The sequence below is a fragment of the Ailuropoda melanoleuca genome, chromosome X, assembly GCF_002007445.2.
Source record: "Ailuropoda melanoleuca isolate Jingjing chromosome X, ASM200744v2, whole genome shotgun sequence".
Lineage (NCBI taxonomy): Eukaryota > Metazoa > Chordata > Mammalia > Carnivora > Ursidae > Ailuropoda > Ailuropoda melanoleuca.
Window position 1 is genome coordinate 7,589,235 of NC_048238.1, and position 14,456 is coordinate 7,603,690.

At 50.2% G+C, this 14,456-nt stretch overlaps 1 protein-coding gene across 4 annotated transcripts in view; it reads left to right on the top strand.

Moving 5' to 3' along the window:
* Positions 1-14,456, top strand: part of CLCN4 (chloride voltage-gated channel 4) — a 67,230-nt gene that overhangs the window by 41,732 nt on the left and 11,042 nt on the right. For 3 of the 4 annotated variants that reach the window (XM_034649394.1, XM_034649395.1, XM_002915067.4), the window contains exons 7-12: positions 47-253; positions 376-456; positions 2,027-2,572; positions 4,153-4,339; positions 5,962-6,360; positions 13,594-13,810. In XM_034649394.1, the coding sequence (XP_034505285.1) occupies positions 47-253; positions 376-456; positions 2,027-2,572; positions 4,153-4,339; positions 5,962-6,360; positions 13,594-13,810 (1,637 nt within the window). The remainder of the gene's footprint in view (positions 1-46; positions 254-375; positions 457-2,026; positions 2,573-4,152; positions 4,340-5,961; positions 6,361-13,593; positions 13,811-14,456) is intronic. The other variant, XM_034649396.1, reaches the window with a different exon arrangement.

The following is a 14,456-nucleotide window of genomic DNA, read 5'->3' on the forward strand; positions in this document are numbered from 1 at the left end:
CGGCACTGAGGCGGCTCACCCTCCCTCATTCTCCATCCTGTTTCAGATAAAGACCATCTTGAGCGGCTTTATCATCAGGGGCTACTTGGGGAAGTGGACCCTGCTGATCAAGACCGTCACCCTGGTCCTGGTGGTGTCCTCCGGCCTGAGCCTGGGGAAAGAGGGGCCGCTGGTGCACGTGGCCTGTTGCTGTGGTAACTTCTTCAGCAGCCTTTTCTCCAAGTACAGCAAGAACGAGGGCAAGAGGCGCGAGGTGAGCAGGCTCCGCTCCTGTGTGCACTGATGGCCTCTTCTGGAAGCCCCGTCCCGGCTCACCTGTGCATGCAGGTTTGCGTGGCGGGGCTGGGGGCTTACACAGAGCTCTTTGCCTCGCAGGTGCTCTCTGCCGCCGCCGCCGCCGGAGTCTCCGTTGCCTTTGGGGCTCCAATCGGGGGCGTGCTCTTCAGTCTTGAGGAGGTGAGAAGGGGCAGCGAGTTGGGCGGGATTCATGGTTTCGGGGGGTTGAGGAAGATGTGGATGGCTAGCACAGTGGGAGGCCTCCATCTGCAACCCTTTGAGGACAGCATTGGAAGGGGTAGTGACCACATTCCTGCAGCTCATTAAGAAGCCATTACTTGCGCTGTAGATATGTTTTCAAGTATTATTTTAAAAATGCCAATGTAATTTTTTTTTTGTTTTTTGAAGTTTGCAATCTCTCTTTCTCATAACCAACTTAATGAGGCATTTCTGTTTTTGGCAACCCGAATAGATCTGTTCCAGGGGTCAGCATATGTTCTCTGCAAAGGGCCAGAGAGTAAACAGTCTAGGCTCTGTGGGTCTTCCGGGCTCGGTTGGAACTCCTCAGCTTTGTCATTGGAGCGGGGAAGCCGCCACACACAACACCCCCATGGGTGGGCACGGCTACATTCCGATAAAACCTTCCTTGCAGATGCTGGAGTGTGCATCTTATATAATTTTCACATGTCACAAAATACCGGTTTTCTTTTGAATATTTCCACTATCACAAAATATTTCTTTTTAACCCCAAGCATTTAAAAACGTAAAAACCATTCTTTTTTTTAATGATCATATTTTTTTTATTATATTATGTTAGTCACCATACAGTACATCCCTGGTTTCTGATGTAAAGTTCGATGATTCATTAGTTGTGTATAACACCCAGTGCACCATGCAATACGTGCCCTCCTTACTACCCATCACCGGCCTATCCCATTCCCCCACTCCCTCCCCTCTGAAGTCTTCAGTTTGTTTCTCAGAGTCCATAATCTCTCATGGTTCCTTCCCCCTTCTGATTACCCCCCCTTTCTTTATCCCTTTTCTTTTTTTTAATTTTTTTTTCATGTTTTCTCTCTTCTGATTTAAGCATACTCTTCTTTTTTTTTTAATGTTATTTTATTATATTATGTTAGTCACCACACAGTACATCCCCGGTTTCCGATGTAAAGTTGGATGATTGATTAGTTGCGTATAACACCCAGTGCACCATGCAATACGTGCCCTCCTTACTACCCATCACCAGCCTATCCCATTCCCCCACCCTCCCCTCCCCTCAGTTTGTTTCTCAGAGACCATAGTCTCTCATGCTTCATTCCCCTTCTGATTACCCCCCCCTTTCTAAAAACATAAAAACCATTCTTAACTCATGTGCCATACAAATACATTTGCTCGCCCGGAGTTTTCCAACCCTTGATCTATTCCGTTGTCTGTAGAATCAAATCCAGAGGTTTATTTGCTTTTAGGAGGGTCTTTGTGACATAAACAGAATTAGAAAGAAATATTTTCATTTCTTTTGAAAAATAGCTCAAACACATGTTGACCTAGTATCTGTTCGACACTGAGTCCTTTAAATAGCTTCGTTGGTGCGTCTTGGTGATAATGAACCCTAGCCCGAGGAAGTCAGTTCCTGCCCATCTTTGGTCCGAGTGTGACTGTTCCACTGAGCGCCAGTGGGTGGCTGCGGATCAGCGGCTGGGGCTCTGACCAGCTTTTTCTTCGGCCAGTCTCATTTTCTCCTTGTTCGTCCCAGGTCAGTTACTACTTTCCCTTGAAGACCTTGTGGAGGTCCTTTTTTGCAGCCCTGGTGGCAGCCTTCACGCTGCGATCCATCAATCCCTTTGGGAACAGCCGTCTCGTTCTCTTTTACGTGGAATATCACACGCCCTGGTACATGGCCGAGCTCTTCCCCTTCATCCTTCTCGGGGTCTTCGGAGGCTTGTGGGGGACCCTCTTCATCCGCTGCAACATCGCCTGGTGCAGGAGGCGCAAAACCACCAGGCTGGGCAAGTACCCGGTGCTGGAGGTCATCGTGGTGACCGCCATCACAGCCATCATCGCCTACCCCAATCCCTACACACGCCGGAGCACGAGCGAGCTCATTTCCGAGCTGTTCAATGACTGCGGGGCCCTCGAGTCCTCCCAGCTCTGTGACTACATCAACGACCCCAACATGACACGGCCTGTGGATGACATCCCGGACCGGCCGGCCGGCATCGGGGTTTACACGGCCATGTGGCAGCTGGCCCTCGCGCTGATCTTCAAAATCGTCATTACCATCTTTACCTTTGGCATGAAGGTCAGTGAAGGGGAAGGAGGATGAGGGGCGGGGGGGCAGTTCATCTCCTTCTGGGGATGGCACCCTCGTCGCCAGAATAAAATGGTGACGGGGAGGGAGAGGGGGACTGACCTTTCCTGCCCATTCTCTCGTGCTGGGCACTTGACGTTTTTTTGAAGCCCCGAGAAGCGATGCTCTTGAGAAACAGAATGCCTGCGAGCTAGATTGTGATCATTTTACGGGTGAAGAAGTGAAGGCTCAGAGTACGTCATTCATACCAAGCTGTGTGTAGCTTGAGGAGTTTTCATAAAATGCACCATACCAAGCTGTGTGTAGCTTGAGGAGTTTTCATAAAATGCACGCTTGTGTAATGAGCACCCAGGACCCGAAGCAGAACATTTCAGACCCTGCAGAACCCCTGTAATGCTGCGCAACTGTTGCCTTCTGTGCGGGACTCTGATGATTTGTTTCGCTTTAAAAAGGCTAGGAAGCTGTGTACTTGCGTGGGTAATGGTCAAACACAAACGTGAATTTTTGCCTTAGGGGCAAGGATGGGTGGATAAACAGCCAACTGTTTCCCATCCATCGTTCCTAGCAAAGGGATTATTTGAGTGTCCGAGGAAGATGCCAGCAGCCTCTTCTGGTGCCCGCTGGGGGAGGTCTACTTTGCAGTTACAGGGAGTTAAATGACTAGCAGTCGGGGGCCACTCAGAAAGGAAGTTTCTTCTTCAGGAACATCTCAAAGTCTAGAGATTATCCTTGGGGATCCCAACTTACCTGGAATTTGGTTACAAATCCACTTCCATCCTCAGATCGATGACCGTCCTGGGCAGCTCCCAGGCACGGCTGGCAGGATGCTGGGCAGTGTCTGTGAGCACGGCGAGTCAGGCACGTTCTCTAGCATACATTCTGTCGCCAGATAAATGAAAGCACATTTCCACACAGCAAAGTGTGAAACACGCTGCCACCAAGATCTTCTAGTTTCCATAGTCTCGTTCTTCGCCACCTTTCACCGGGCTTGAAAATATTCAGAATCCTTCTTAGAAAGTACACTTCGTTAGGAAGAGGGAGCGGCAGATGCTGGGCCACTGTATACTCACGGGGACGGTGAGCCCGTGGAAAGCTTCCGAAGGTGCAGGGCAGCTGCAGCGAGCCGCTTTGTTTGACCTGTGAACGGTCGCACGCATTTCTTTTCCATTCTCATGCTGCGGCTTGACATTTAATTTTAAAAGCAAATGTGAATGACGTGCAAGGAGAGAGAGAAGGCGGGGGGAGTATCTCGAGGGACAGATGCTCACTTTGAATGTCATTCGCAGTGGGACGTATCATTCTTTAATCCCCAGCAGGAGAACCAGTCCCATTTTTGAAGGAGAGGAAACAAATGTGTAAAATTGCACTCCGTCCAAGTCACCGTAGATAAGACTGATAAATGGGTGAAGTCACTTGTCCCGCTTTGTCCCCCCGACCCCTGTTTGGAAGCGTTGCGCCTCTTCCGAAGACGAGCGCGATGCAAGCCTGTTGGGGGGACTGCTCACTGGGAGTGGGGAAGCGGGCCCGCGGACTCCTGCCCTCATACTTCTCTTCCTGTGTGCCCTCTGGAGATCCCCTCAGGCCTCTTCATCCCCAGCATGGCCGTGGGAGCCATGGCGGGCAGGATGGTGGGAATCGGCGTGGAGCAGCTGGCTTACCATCACCATGACTGGATCGTCTTCAGGAACTGGTGCAGGCCTGGAGCAGACTGTGTCACCCCCGGACTTTATGCCATGGTGGGAGCAGCCGCCTGCCTAGGTACAGCCACAGGTGGGGCGGGCCGGGGGGGCCGAGGGAAGGTGAGCTAGGCCAAGCACCGCCAACAGGCCGCTCTGGTTTAGGGCACCGGTGAGGAGGACGTGGACTCGAGTGTTGGCCTTCTCAGCATAGGCCAGGTTGTGTTGCTGTCGCAGGTAAGGCCTAAATCTCAGTGGCTTAACGCATCGAGGCTTATAGCTTGCTCATGGTACGCAGTCGGTTCTCATTATTCGCGGAGCCATATATGGCAATTTGCCTACTTGCTAAAATTTGTTGGTGACCCCTAAGTCAATACGAGTGGTCCGTTTGCTGTCATCCTCGGGCACACACAAGAGTAGTGGAACGTGTGAGGTGTCTAGCATGTATGTTCCCAGCTCTGGGGGAACGAGGTGTGAAGGCGCACCCCCTTGTCTCAGCTGGGATACTCTACGCAAGTATCCTTTTTGTGGTCTATTTAGTGCCATGTTTGTTTGCATTTTGTGAAAGGTTTTGTTGTTTTAAATGGCCCCCGACCATGGTGCTGAAGCCTGTCTGTGGTCCTAAGCACAGGAAGGCTGGGGTGTGTCGGAGAAGTGTTCTCAGGCGGGAGTCACAGCGCTGGAGGCTGTGAGTTCCATGCTAATGAATCATCTACATGTATTAAATAAGGTGTCTTTAAATAGAAATACACGTGAGATAAGGTTCTCTATTGATTGGTTGACCAAAATGTTGTGAGCAGAAGCTCGCAGAAACCTAACCTTGAATTTCCCCTAGGGCAGTGATTCAGTATTTGCTCATTCGGTGTTTGTGGCACTTTCTAGATCATAACCATGAATAATGAGAATCGACTCTGCGTGTGCGTGTGTGTGTGTGAGTGTGTATGTGATGTGAGTTAGTAGAGGGCTTTTCTCCACTCAGTCATTCAGGGCCCAGGGTGACGATGGAGTCCCCACCATCTTGCAGCTGCGCCATCTAGAATAGGGCTTTCAGCTGGGGGCAGTTGTGCCTCTCAGGAACACTGGTAAATGGAGGAGACATTTTTGGTTGTCACCCCTCTGCGGGTGGTGCTACCAGCATCTAGCGGGTGGTGGCCAGGGATGCCGGTACACAGAACAGTGCCCACATCCCAGAATGATCCAGCCCCGATTGTTCCTAGCGCTGAGGTCGAGAAATTCCAGTTCAAGCTCATTGGAAGACTAATAGGAATTGGTATGGATTCTTCTTCTAAATACCGAAGGACAGAAAGTTGGGTCCCTGTCCTGTCCATAGCCGCTAAGAATCTCTACAGTTTCCCAGCTTATGGGGTTCTGGAACAGAGCCACATTGCTGTGTCAGAAACCTGCAAAGCCTACATAGGATCCACTCACCAAAAAGCCAGGCATGTGGTCTTGGGTGAAGAGACAACCCAATTGTCTTCTTACTGAAGAAGAGCCCCCCAGTCAGATGTGACTTATGGCCCCCTGACGTAAGCCTGCATTGAACAGAGCCCGGCCAGCGTTCCAGAGGTCTGCTGTGGGCAACATGTTCTCTCTTCAGAACAGGTGTCTGGAGAATTTAGGGCTAGCTTGTCCATTTCCACAGTTCATGCCCTCTTGAGGGTCTGGAGTTGAGTTCCAGAATTGTATTCCTCTCTTTGGTTGCAGGTGGAGTTACTCGGATGACGGTGTCATTGGTGGTCATCATGTTTGAATTAACGGGTGGTCTGGAGTACATTGTGCCCTTGATGGCGGCAGCTGTGACCAGCAAGTGGGTGGCTGATGCCTTTGGGAAAGAAGGCATCTACGAGGCGCATATCCACTTAAACGGGTACCCATTTCTGGACGTGAAGGATGAGTTCACCCACCGCACGCTGGCCACCGACGTCATGCGGCCACGGCGGGGCGAGCCGCCTCTGTCCGTGCTCACCCAGGACAGCATGACCGTGGAGGACGTGGAGACGCTCATCAAGGAGACCGACTACAACGGCTTCCCCGTGGTGGTCTCCAGGGACTCCGAGCGCCTCATTGGATTTGCCCAGAGGAGGGAACTGATTCTCGCAATAAGTGAGTAGAGAGAGGGAAGCTCGTCCTGTACTAAGAGGCCAATGGCCACCTTTGTCCCCCCCCCCCCCGAATTCCCAAAGAGGTCAGAGAGACTGCAAAGGTCAGAGGGCTTTAAGCCAGGGCTCTCACACTTTCTCGAGCTTATTCGTATCCCCTAGGGATCTGGTTAAAATGCAGATTCTCGGGGCACCTGGGTGGCTCAGTCGTTAAGCGTCTGCCTTCGGCTCAGGGCGTGATCCCAGGGTCCTGGGATGGAGCCCTGCATCGGGCTCCCTGCTCTGGTGCTAGCCTGCTTCTCCCTCTCCCACTCCCCCTGCGCGTGTTCCCTCTATTGCTGGCTGTCTCTCTCTCTCTCTCTGTCAAATAAATAAATAAATAAAAATTTTAAAAACTGGGGCGCCTGGGTGGCAGAGTGGTTAAGCGTCTGCCTTCGGCTCAGGGCGTGATCTTGGCGTTATGGGATCGAGCCCCACATCAGGCTCCTCTGATATGAGCCTGCTTCTTCCTCTCCCACTCCCCCTGCTTGTGTTCCCTCTCTCACTGGCTGTCTCTATCTCTGTCAAATAAATAAATAAAATCTTTAAAAAAAAAAAAACTAGTAAAATAAAATAAAATGCAGATTCTGGCTCAGTAGGTTTGGGGGGGTTGGCGAGACTGTCTTTCTCCTGAGCTCCCAGTTAATGCTGCTGCTGTGGGTCCCCCGGTCTCACTGTGAGGAGCGATGTCTAGGGAGAGACCTGCTTGGTTGGAAAGTGACCGCGGCGTTTGCACGCAGCCTCCGGGGCCCACCCCTGCTACGTGGCCCGCTGCCGCCGCTGCCTTTTTAGGGAATTGTCATGTGAAGCTGGGAAGAATGGGAGCGGGGGAGTCTGGACTGGCCCTGGGGAGCTGCTCTCAGAAATAGACTTTCAGGCAGGCTTCCCGGCTTCGCGGGTGGGTCCTTTGTCTCGGCCGCCTCCCTGGGCACTGCACAAGCCCTTCATGTCGCTTGGTGGCATTATGTCCCACTCCACTGCTCAGAGGCCCGCGCAGGTCAGTTCTGTGTGATGCTTTTCCTCCCGATGTGCTCGCTGGAAGCGGCGGGGCCGAGGGGCAGGCTGTTGAGTTGGGAGAGGTATGAGAGGGTGATGCCCGGGTGCGGTGTACCCAAGGCAGGGGGCTCAGAGAAGCAAGCCTGCCGGCCCCGCAGCCTAGGGATGCCTGCACTGAAAGGGAGGTGGGAGTCCCAGGATAAAGTCCTGGGTGTGAGCCACGTGGAGACCTAGGAAGAAGGACAGCGAGCCTCGGAGACCCCCTCGGGGTGGAGTCCCACTGGTGCTCGTGAGGCAGCAGGGCAGGGACCAGCAGAGCCCCCCACCCGGTGGTGCATGGCCGGGGCCAGTGCCGTCCCGCTCAGCCCTCCTGCTGCCGTGATCTCTCCATCCCGGCATCTCACGGCCGGCTGGGGCCCACGACAAGGCTCGTGTGGACGCTTGATGACTTTACCATGTATGTCGGCTTCCAGGGTGTTTAAGAAGATCGCCAGTGGGACTTGCCCGGGTCTTGTTGCGCATGCCCTACTGGGAACACACCTTCACCAGATGACCCTTTGCTTATCCCTGCGATTGGTTAACTATTTTTTTTTTGAAGATTTTATTTATTTATTTGACAGAGAGAGACAGCTAGCGAGAGAGGGAACACAAGCAGGGGAAGTGGGAGAGGAAGAAGCAGGCTCCTAGCGGGGGAGCCTGACAGCGGGGGAGCCTGACAGCGGGGGAGCCTGACATGGGGATCCATCCCAGAACACTGGGATCACGCCCTGAGCCGAAGGCAGACGCTTAAGGACTGCGCCACCCAGGCGCCCTTGGTTAACTATTTGTAAGGTTCCCTTTCAGTTTCTAAAATCTCTTTGTGATGTTAAATAGCTTTTCAAATATCTTTAAAGTAGTTTCATCAAAGGCTTTATAAAAATAAGTTTGGGGGCTCCTGGGTAGCGCAGTCGTTAAGTGTCTGCCTTGGCTCAGGGCTAAGTGTCTGCCTTCGGCTCAGGGCGTGATCCTGGCGTTCAGGGATCGAGTCCCACAACGGGCTCCTCTGCTGGGAGCCTGCTTCTTCCTCTCCCACTCCCCCTGCTGTGTTCCCTCTCTCGCTGGCTGTCTATCTCTGTCAAATAAATAAATAAAAAATCTTTAAAAAAAAATAAGTTCGGAAAAGCCGTATCCTCTAATTTTAGTTTGTTGCTCAAACGTATTTACCTCCTCCAAAGCAGCAACTGGGGGGGGGTTATATTTTAGACACGACAGCACATTTGTGCGTATGTGTTCAGTGATGCTTCTCTTTATTATAGGTCCTGTTGCTTAACAGGTAGGTAGGTGCCTTTGGGCATAAACATTGCTTTATAAATAATGAGGTTTGTTTTAGCTGTATGAGCAGGGTTGAGTTTGCTTTTAAATAGTGTAGTCAGCAGCCTTGAAAATTTATTCAGTCCCTAAAATCTTTTAAGCAAAAGCTGAAATGTAAAAACTAAAGTAACGTCACTGGATCTATTACCTATTGTGCGGCTCCGGGCACACCTGCTACGAGACAGCTTACTAATTTTGCTGAAACCCGTTACTGTAATCAAGTGGGAAGCAGTAATTGTCGTCAACTGGTTAGTGAAGAAATTTAAGCTTGCCGACGGAGCGGGCTCTCAGAAGCTATGTTTGGAATGTCTGAAGAGGCAACACGCCGTGTAAATAATACCTATATGCTTTCAATCAGACCGATAATAGTATAGAAGCTGCTGTTTACATGGTTTGTGGAAAACGCAGGGAGTGTTTCACTCTAAGCAATCAGAAAAGCTGTTTTCCTGATCTGTGGAAATACAAGAATCCCTGTACCCTGGTGGACAAACCCTGGTGGACCTGTATTTGCAGAATTATGGGGCCTTTCGTGAATATAGAAATATGACTTTAGCATTTAGCTAGTGACTATCTCATGCCAGTTTCATTTTCAGGGGAATTAGGAGCAAAGATTATAGATAGGTATAGATCCAAGATAGTTTGGATAAGAATGGTAAATGAGGCAAATAAGGGGTTTCCTTACACATCATGTTAAAATCGTAGCAGCGCCTGGGTGGCTGTCAGTTCAACGTCCACCTTCGGCTCAGGTCATGATCTCAGGGTCCTGGGATCGAGCCCCATGTCGGGCTCCCTGCTCAGTGGGGTGTCTGCTTCTTCTCTCTCCCACTTCTTCTCTCTCTCTCTGTGTCCCCCCCCAAATAAATAAGTAAAATCTTTAAAAAAAAAAAAAGCTGTAGCAACTGCTCGCGAAAAGCTGAAAATGTTCTGTCATTTTCCAGCCATCTCTGGAATACCAAACCATAGCCGAAGTCCTTGTTAGGGAGCGGTTAGCCCCACCTAGGACAGGCGGCGCAATTCCCCATCACGTTCTGACGCATGGGGCCGCGTGTGACCCATGTGCAAATTCCCGGTAAATGGGACTTTGGGTCTCAGTGCTATTTGCAAACATGAGGCTCTTTCTGGGCTCAGCAGGGCTCAGACTCTTCTAGTCTTGAATTCTGCAATTAGGTGAGGACGGGTTCAGAGAGGACTCAGCGGGAAGCCACAAAGATGATTAAAGGGATGGAAAGTTAGAGTCACAGGCAAGAGTTAAGGGAACCCTCATTTTTTTCGTCTGGTGGATGATTTAATGACAATTCTCCAGCATGTGGAAGGTGCTTACTTGCAGAAAGGGATCTGCGTCCGGAACTGAGCAGTCTCAGATGTGTTGGAAGGGCTAGTTAGGGGTAACGTGGTTTCTCCCTGGGAGGGCTGTCCGTGATTGGAATAGGCCACGGCGAACAGCGGTGTCATCTTCTTTCTGCTGGGGCTTGAAACACATGTGCAGAGGGACTTTTCCATGCTGCAGCAAACTGTAACTTCTCATAAAATCATCTGGTTTGTCTTCTAAATAGTTTTTATTTTATTTTTATCACATCTTCTTTGTACCGGCCACCACTATAGTTGCTTTCAGTTTCCCATTTTAACCTTTTTAGTTAATCTGTTACACGGGAGCATTTTTGACGAACAGGATGGTAGAGTATTATCTCTCTAAAAACGTGATGACTCCAGATATTTCCAAATGTCCCCGAGGGTCAGGGCAACATTGCTCCCAGTTGAGAACCATTGCTCTAAAAGCCATGGGAATAGCTTCCTGAGTATGTGATTATTTCCAGCCTTAAAATTTCTTCGTCTGTCATAGTTTGTGAAATTTACTTTACCAGCACTCTTAATTGCCCGCTCCGTGCTTGACGTTGTCATCGTATCGTCCACTAGAAAGTGGAATGTACCTAGGCAGGTATTCACAAAATGTACCTTGTCTTTCAGGAGCTGTGGCCACTGATACTAGTTCTGGTAGAATAGATAACAAACCTCCTATATTAAGAACAGCTTAATCGATCTTTAAAACAATTAAAAATGAAGTTTGCTACATTCTTATTAATTTGTTTGTTTGTTTGTTTTAAAGATTTTATTTATTCATTTGAGAGAGAGGGAGCACAAACAAGGGGAGAGGCAGAGGGAGAGGGAGAAGCAGACAACCCGTTGAGCTCTGAGCTCAAAGTGGGGCTCGATCCCAGGACCTGGAGATCACAACCTGAGCCAAAGGCAGACACTTAACCCACGAAGCCACCCAGGCGCCCCCATTTTTTAAAAGTAATACACATTCATGGACTATTGGGGAAATCAGAAGCAAAAGGGAAAATAAAAAAAGGCACCCACTTTCTCAACGGCATAGAAGGCCATGGTTAATATTTGGTGCGTTTCCTTCTTACCTTTTGGGTCTTTTACATATGTAAACGCGGGGCATTCTGGGGGTTTCTTTTCTAACACAGGCTTCCATGAGTCCCTGGGCTCTGGGAATCTACACTCATAGCCTTGAATCATGGCAGGGTGGGGAGTTGGGTTAAGCTTTCCTACGGGGACTGTTTCTTGTGCACCCACCGTGTGCTGGCACTGTTCTCGTCGTTGGGAGGGTGGGGGGCGGGAGCAGGAGCCAGCCTCCGCCGTCTGTGGGCATGCACGCTGTAGCTCGTTGCAGACATTGTGGTGACCGATGAAGATTTCTTGTCCAAACCGGGAGTACATGGTTGACCCTAGCAGAGAGATGCAAAAAGCTTTCTTGATGGTTCTTCCTTTCATCAGCTATTGGCCTGTATGTAGCACCCCCCTCCCACTCCCACCGTTTGCAGGGTTCAGATAAGTCTTGATAGTAGAGTTCCAGAGTGGCCTAGCAGAACCCTTCCAGAGAGAGCAGCGGTTGCCACTCTTGCAGTTGCAAGGAACATGGCTCACATCTCTGGCTCTGAGCCCAGTGGGTGCCTTCGATTCTTTTCGGCAGTGAACAGCTCCTAGGCTTTCCTTCCCAGTGTCTCCTATGTGAAGTAGGCTGTGTTCCGCCCGGCAGGCAAAACCAAGGACGCTGACGTTTAGTACAACTACTCGTTCATTCACCTGTGATTGATTCAGCATGCATTTGGCAGACATCTGTTGTATACCTACTGTATACTAGGCATTGTCCAGGCACTGGGAATGTATTGGTGAGCGGGGAATCACTGAACTAGCTGCTGTTAGAATCAGGGCTTCTAACCCAATTAGGAGACTCAGAGGAAAGAGAAGGTGGTTATTTATTTCGATTAGTGGATTGACAGTTTACTCAGTTGTATTTGGTTTTATGAGGGGTTCGGCAAATCATGTGCTCAGTTCTTGATGGAGGTTTGTGGCTTGATCCAATCCTGATGAAGATTGATCCTTGATCCGGTCGACCTGATTGTTGAAATAGATGGGTTCCTGTCCCATGGGACTGCTGCGGAATTGGTTGGTGTGCAAGAATGAGCAGCACATAAGTATGTGTGGATAGTTGCCTCCTCACCTCAGTGCTCCGGGCCGGAACTATCTCGATTTAGGAGAGAAATGTGCAGTGTGTATCATGTAGCATCCACACTTGAAAACATGTTGTGCCCCAGTGTCATCTGATGTTTGTGGTTGAATCCTGTCCCATTTGATGTAACGAGATTTAACCTGACCCACATACTGTGCCGGCATTTGCCCAGCGGGCTCATTGTTCCTCTTTTAAACAGAGACCCTTTTTCAAACTCAGCCTGACCCCGAATGCTGCCAGTTTTCCATTGGAGTACTCTATTGCGATAAATGGCCTTAGAGCAGGCAGTTAGAATTTTATTTTTTAAAGAACAACATAGGTGAATAGTAGTCTTTGAGAAGGCAAGAAATTTATTATAGAAACCAGGATCCATTTTAAGGCAAGCCTCACTGTACATTTTCCCTAACCTTTTCCCATGAACCAAAAGAAAGATTAAAATTCCAACAGAAGGAAAATCGCCTTGGAGAAATATCTTGAGACCGATGGATTTATTTCATGTGTGACTTAAAATAGCCTGGGTTTCTAGTACTGCATAAAGCTGTATTTCTAATGAGTTCCTGTTACCCTACTTTTCTTGGGCTTTCTTTTGCATATCCTTGCCTACAGATAGAAAGAGGCTAATTGTTACCGTAACAGTTTTACTATCTTTCTTTGACGAATCCACAAAATGGTCCATTTGTAGGAGAGGAGATCCAAGAGGTGGGGGGAATGTGGATTTTCTGGAGTTATTTCTTTGGTCCCAAGGGTCATATTTGGGATTAAGCTGCATTTCTGGGCTGTGAGCCTGGGATGATGATGGTCTTATTGGTTTTTGTTCCTTTTAGGATTCATAATGCTATTTGGGCCAGTTAAAAGTTAGTTTGTAAAAGAAAAAAAAGAAAGAAAGAAAGAGAAAGAAAGAAAAAAAGAAAAACAACTTATTGAGGTCATTGGGCAGCTAAGCGAGGTTTCTTGTCATGTCCAACTTGAGCCCATGATGAGGTGAGGGAGTGTTAGGAAAGCACGGGTAGAGGGCCCAGGGGGAGGCCAAAGAAGTCTTCTTCTTCCAAAAAAGTCGCCCTGCTCAGGCCCACGTGTCAAGACTTTGGCAATGAGTGATGGGGTCACAGCAGGGGGACCCTTGCACGGCATTAGCTTAAGAGAGATGCCAATTTCAGAGATGTTTGGCTGAAGCCCCTCATTAGGAACGTGGCATTTGCCCTCTGAACCCCTTCTCTGTGGGATTCTGGGATGCGGATCGAGGGAAACGAAAACGTGTGTTCCTGTGAGTGTGGGCCGGAGGGGGTTGCTAGCAAGGGCCTCTGTGTCCTCACTGTTCCCGCTCACCCATTCCAGAGAATGCCAGACAGAGGCAGGAGGGCATCGTGAGCAATTCCATCATGTACTTCACGGAGGAGCCCCCTGAGCTGCCGGCCAACAGCCCGCACCCGCTGAAGCTGCGGCGTGTCCTCAACCTCAGCCCGTTCACGGTCACGGACCACACCCCCATGGAGACGGTGGTGGACATCTTCCGGAAGCTGGGGCTCCGGCAGTGCCTGGTGACGCGGAGCGGGTGAGTGGCCCGGTGGCCGTCGACGGAACCTGTGCTCTGGCCGGAGTCCGAGACCAAGATGAATGAGTCATGGTCTCCGTCCCCGGGGCCTTGCGGGGCAGCTGGAGCCGCGGGAAGGTGGGAGAAGCCTCCCAGCCTGAGGCCGAGGGTTGAGTCAAAAAGGGCAGGAGCCAAAGGGGAAGGATCTGGGCTGCTTTTCCGCCCCCCGCCCCCCCACGGGGTGGCACTCGGCTCGGGGAGAAAGTACAGCGTGCGGTGCTGTCACTCAGGAGCGGCCGTGAAAGGCACAGGCTCGTGAGAAAACCAGGGCGGGCCCAGTGGTTAAGAACTACGTAAATGCTGCGATAAACACATCGCTCTACCTTGCGGGAGCGCTGAAGTTTTGTGTAGAAGTGGGGGCCGTAAGGGCTGCAGCTCGCGACCTGTGTCCAGTGGAACCCGGAGCGCCACTGGGCTGGGGGCGCCAGCTTCCCGTGCCATCAAAAATCACAACGAACTTCTGACTCCCCAGAAACCTAACCTGTTGACCAAAGGCTTACCGATAACGTTGAACGGTTGATTAACACGTACTTTGTCCGAATGTGTATTATATACACTATTCTTACAGTAAGGAAGCCAGAGGAAATGCGATTAAGAAAATCATAAG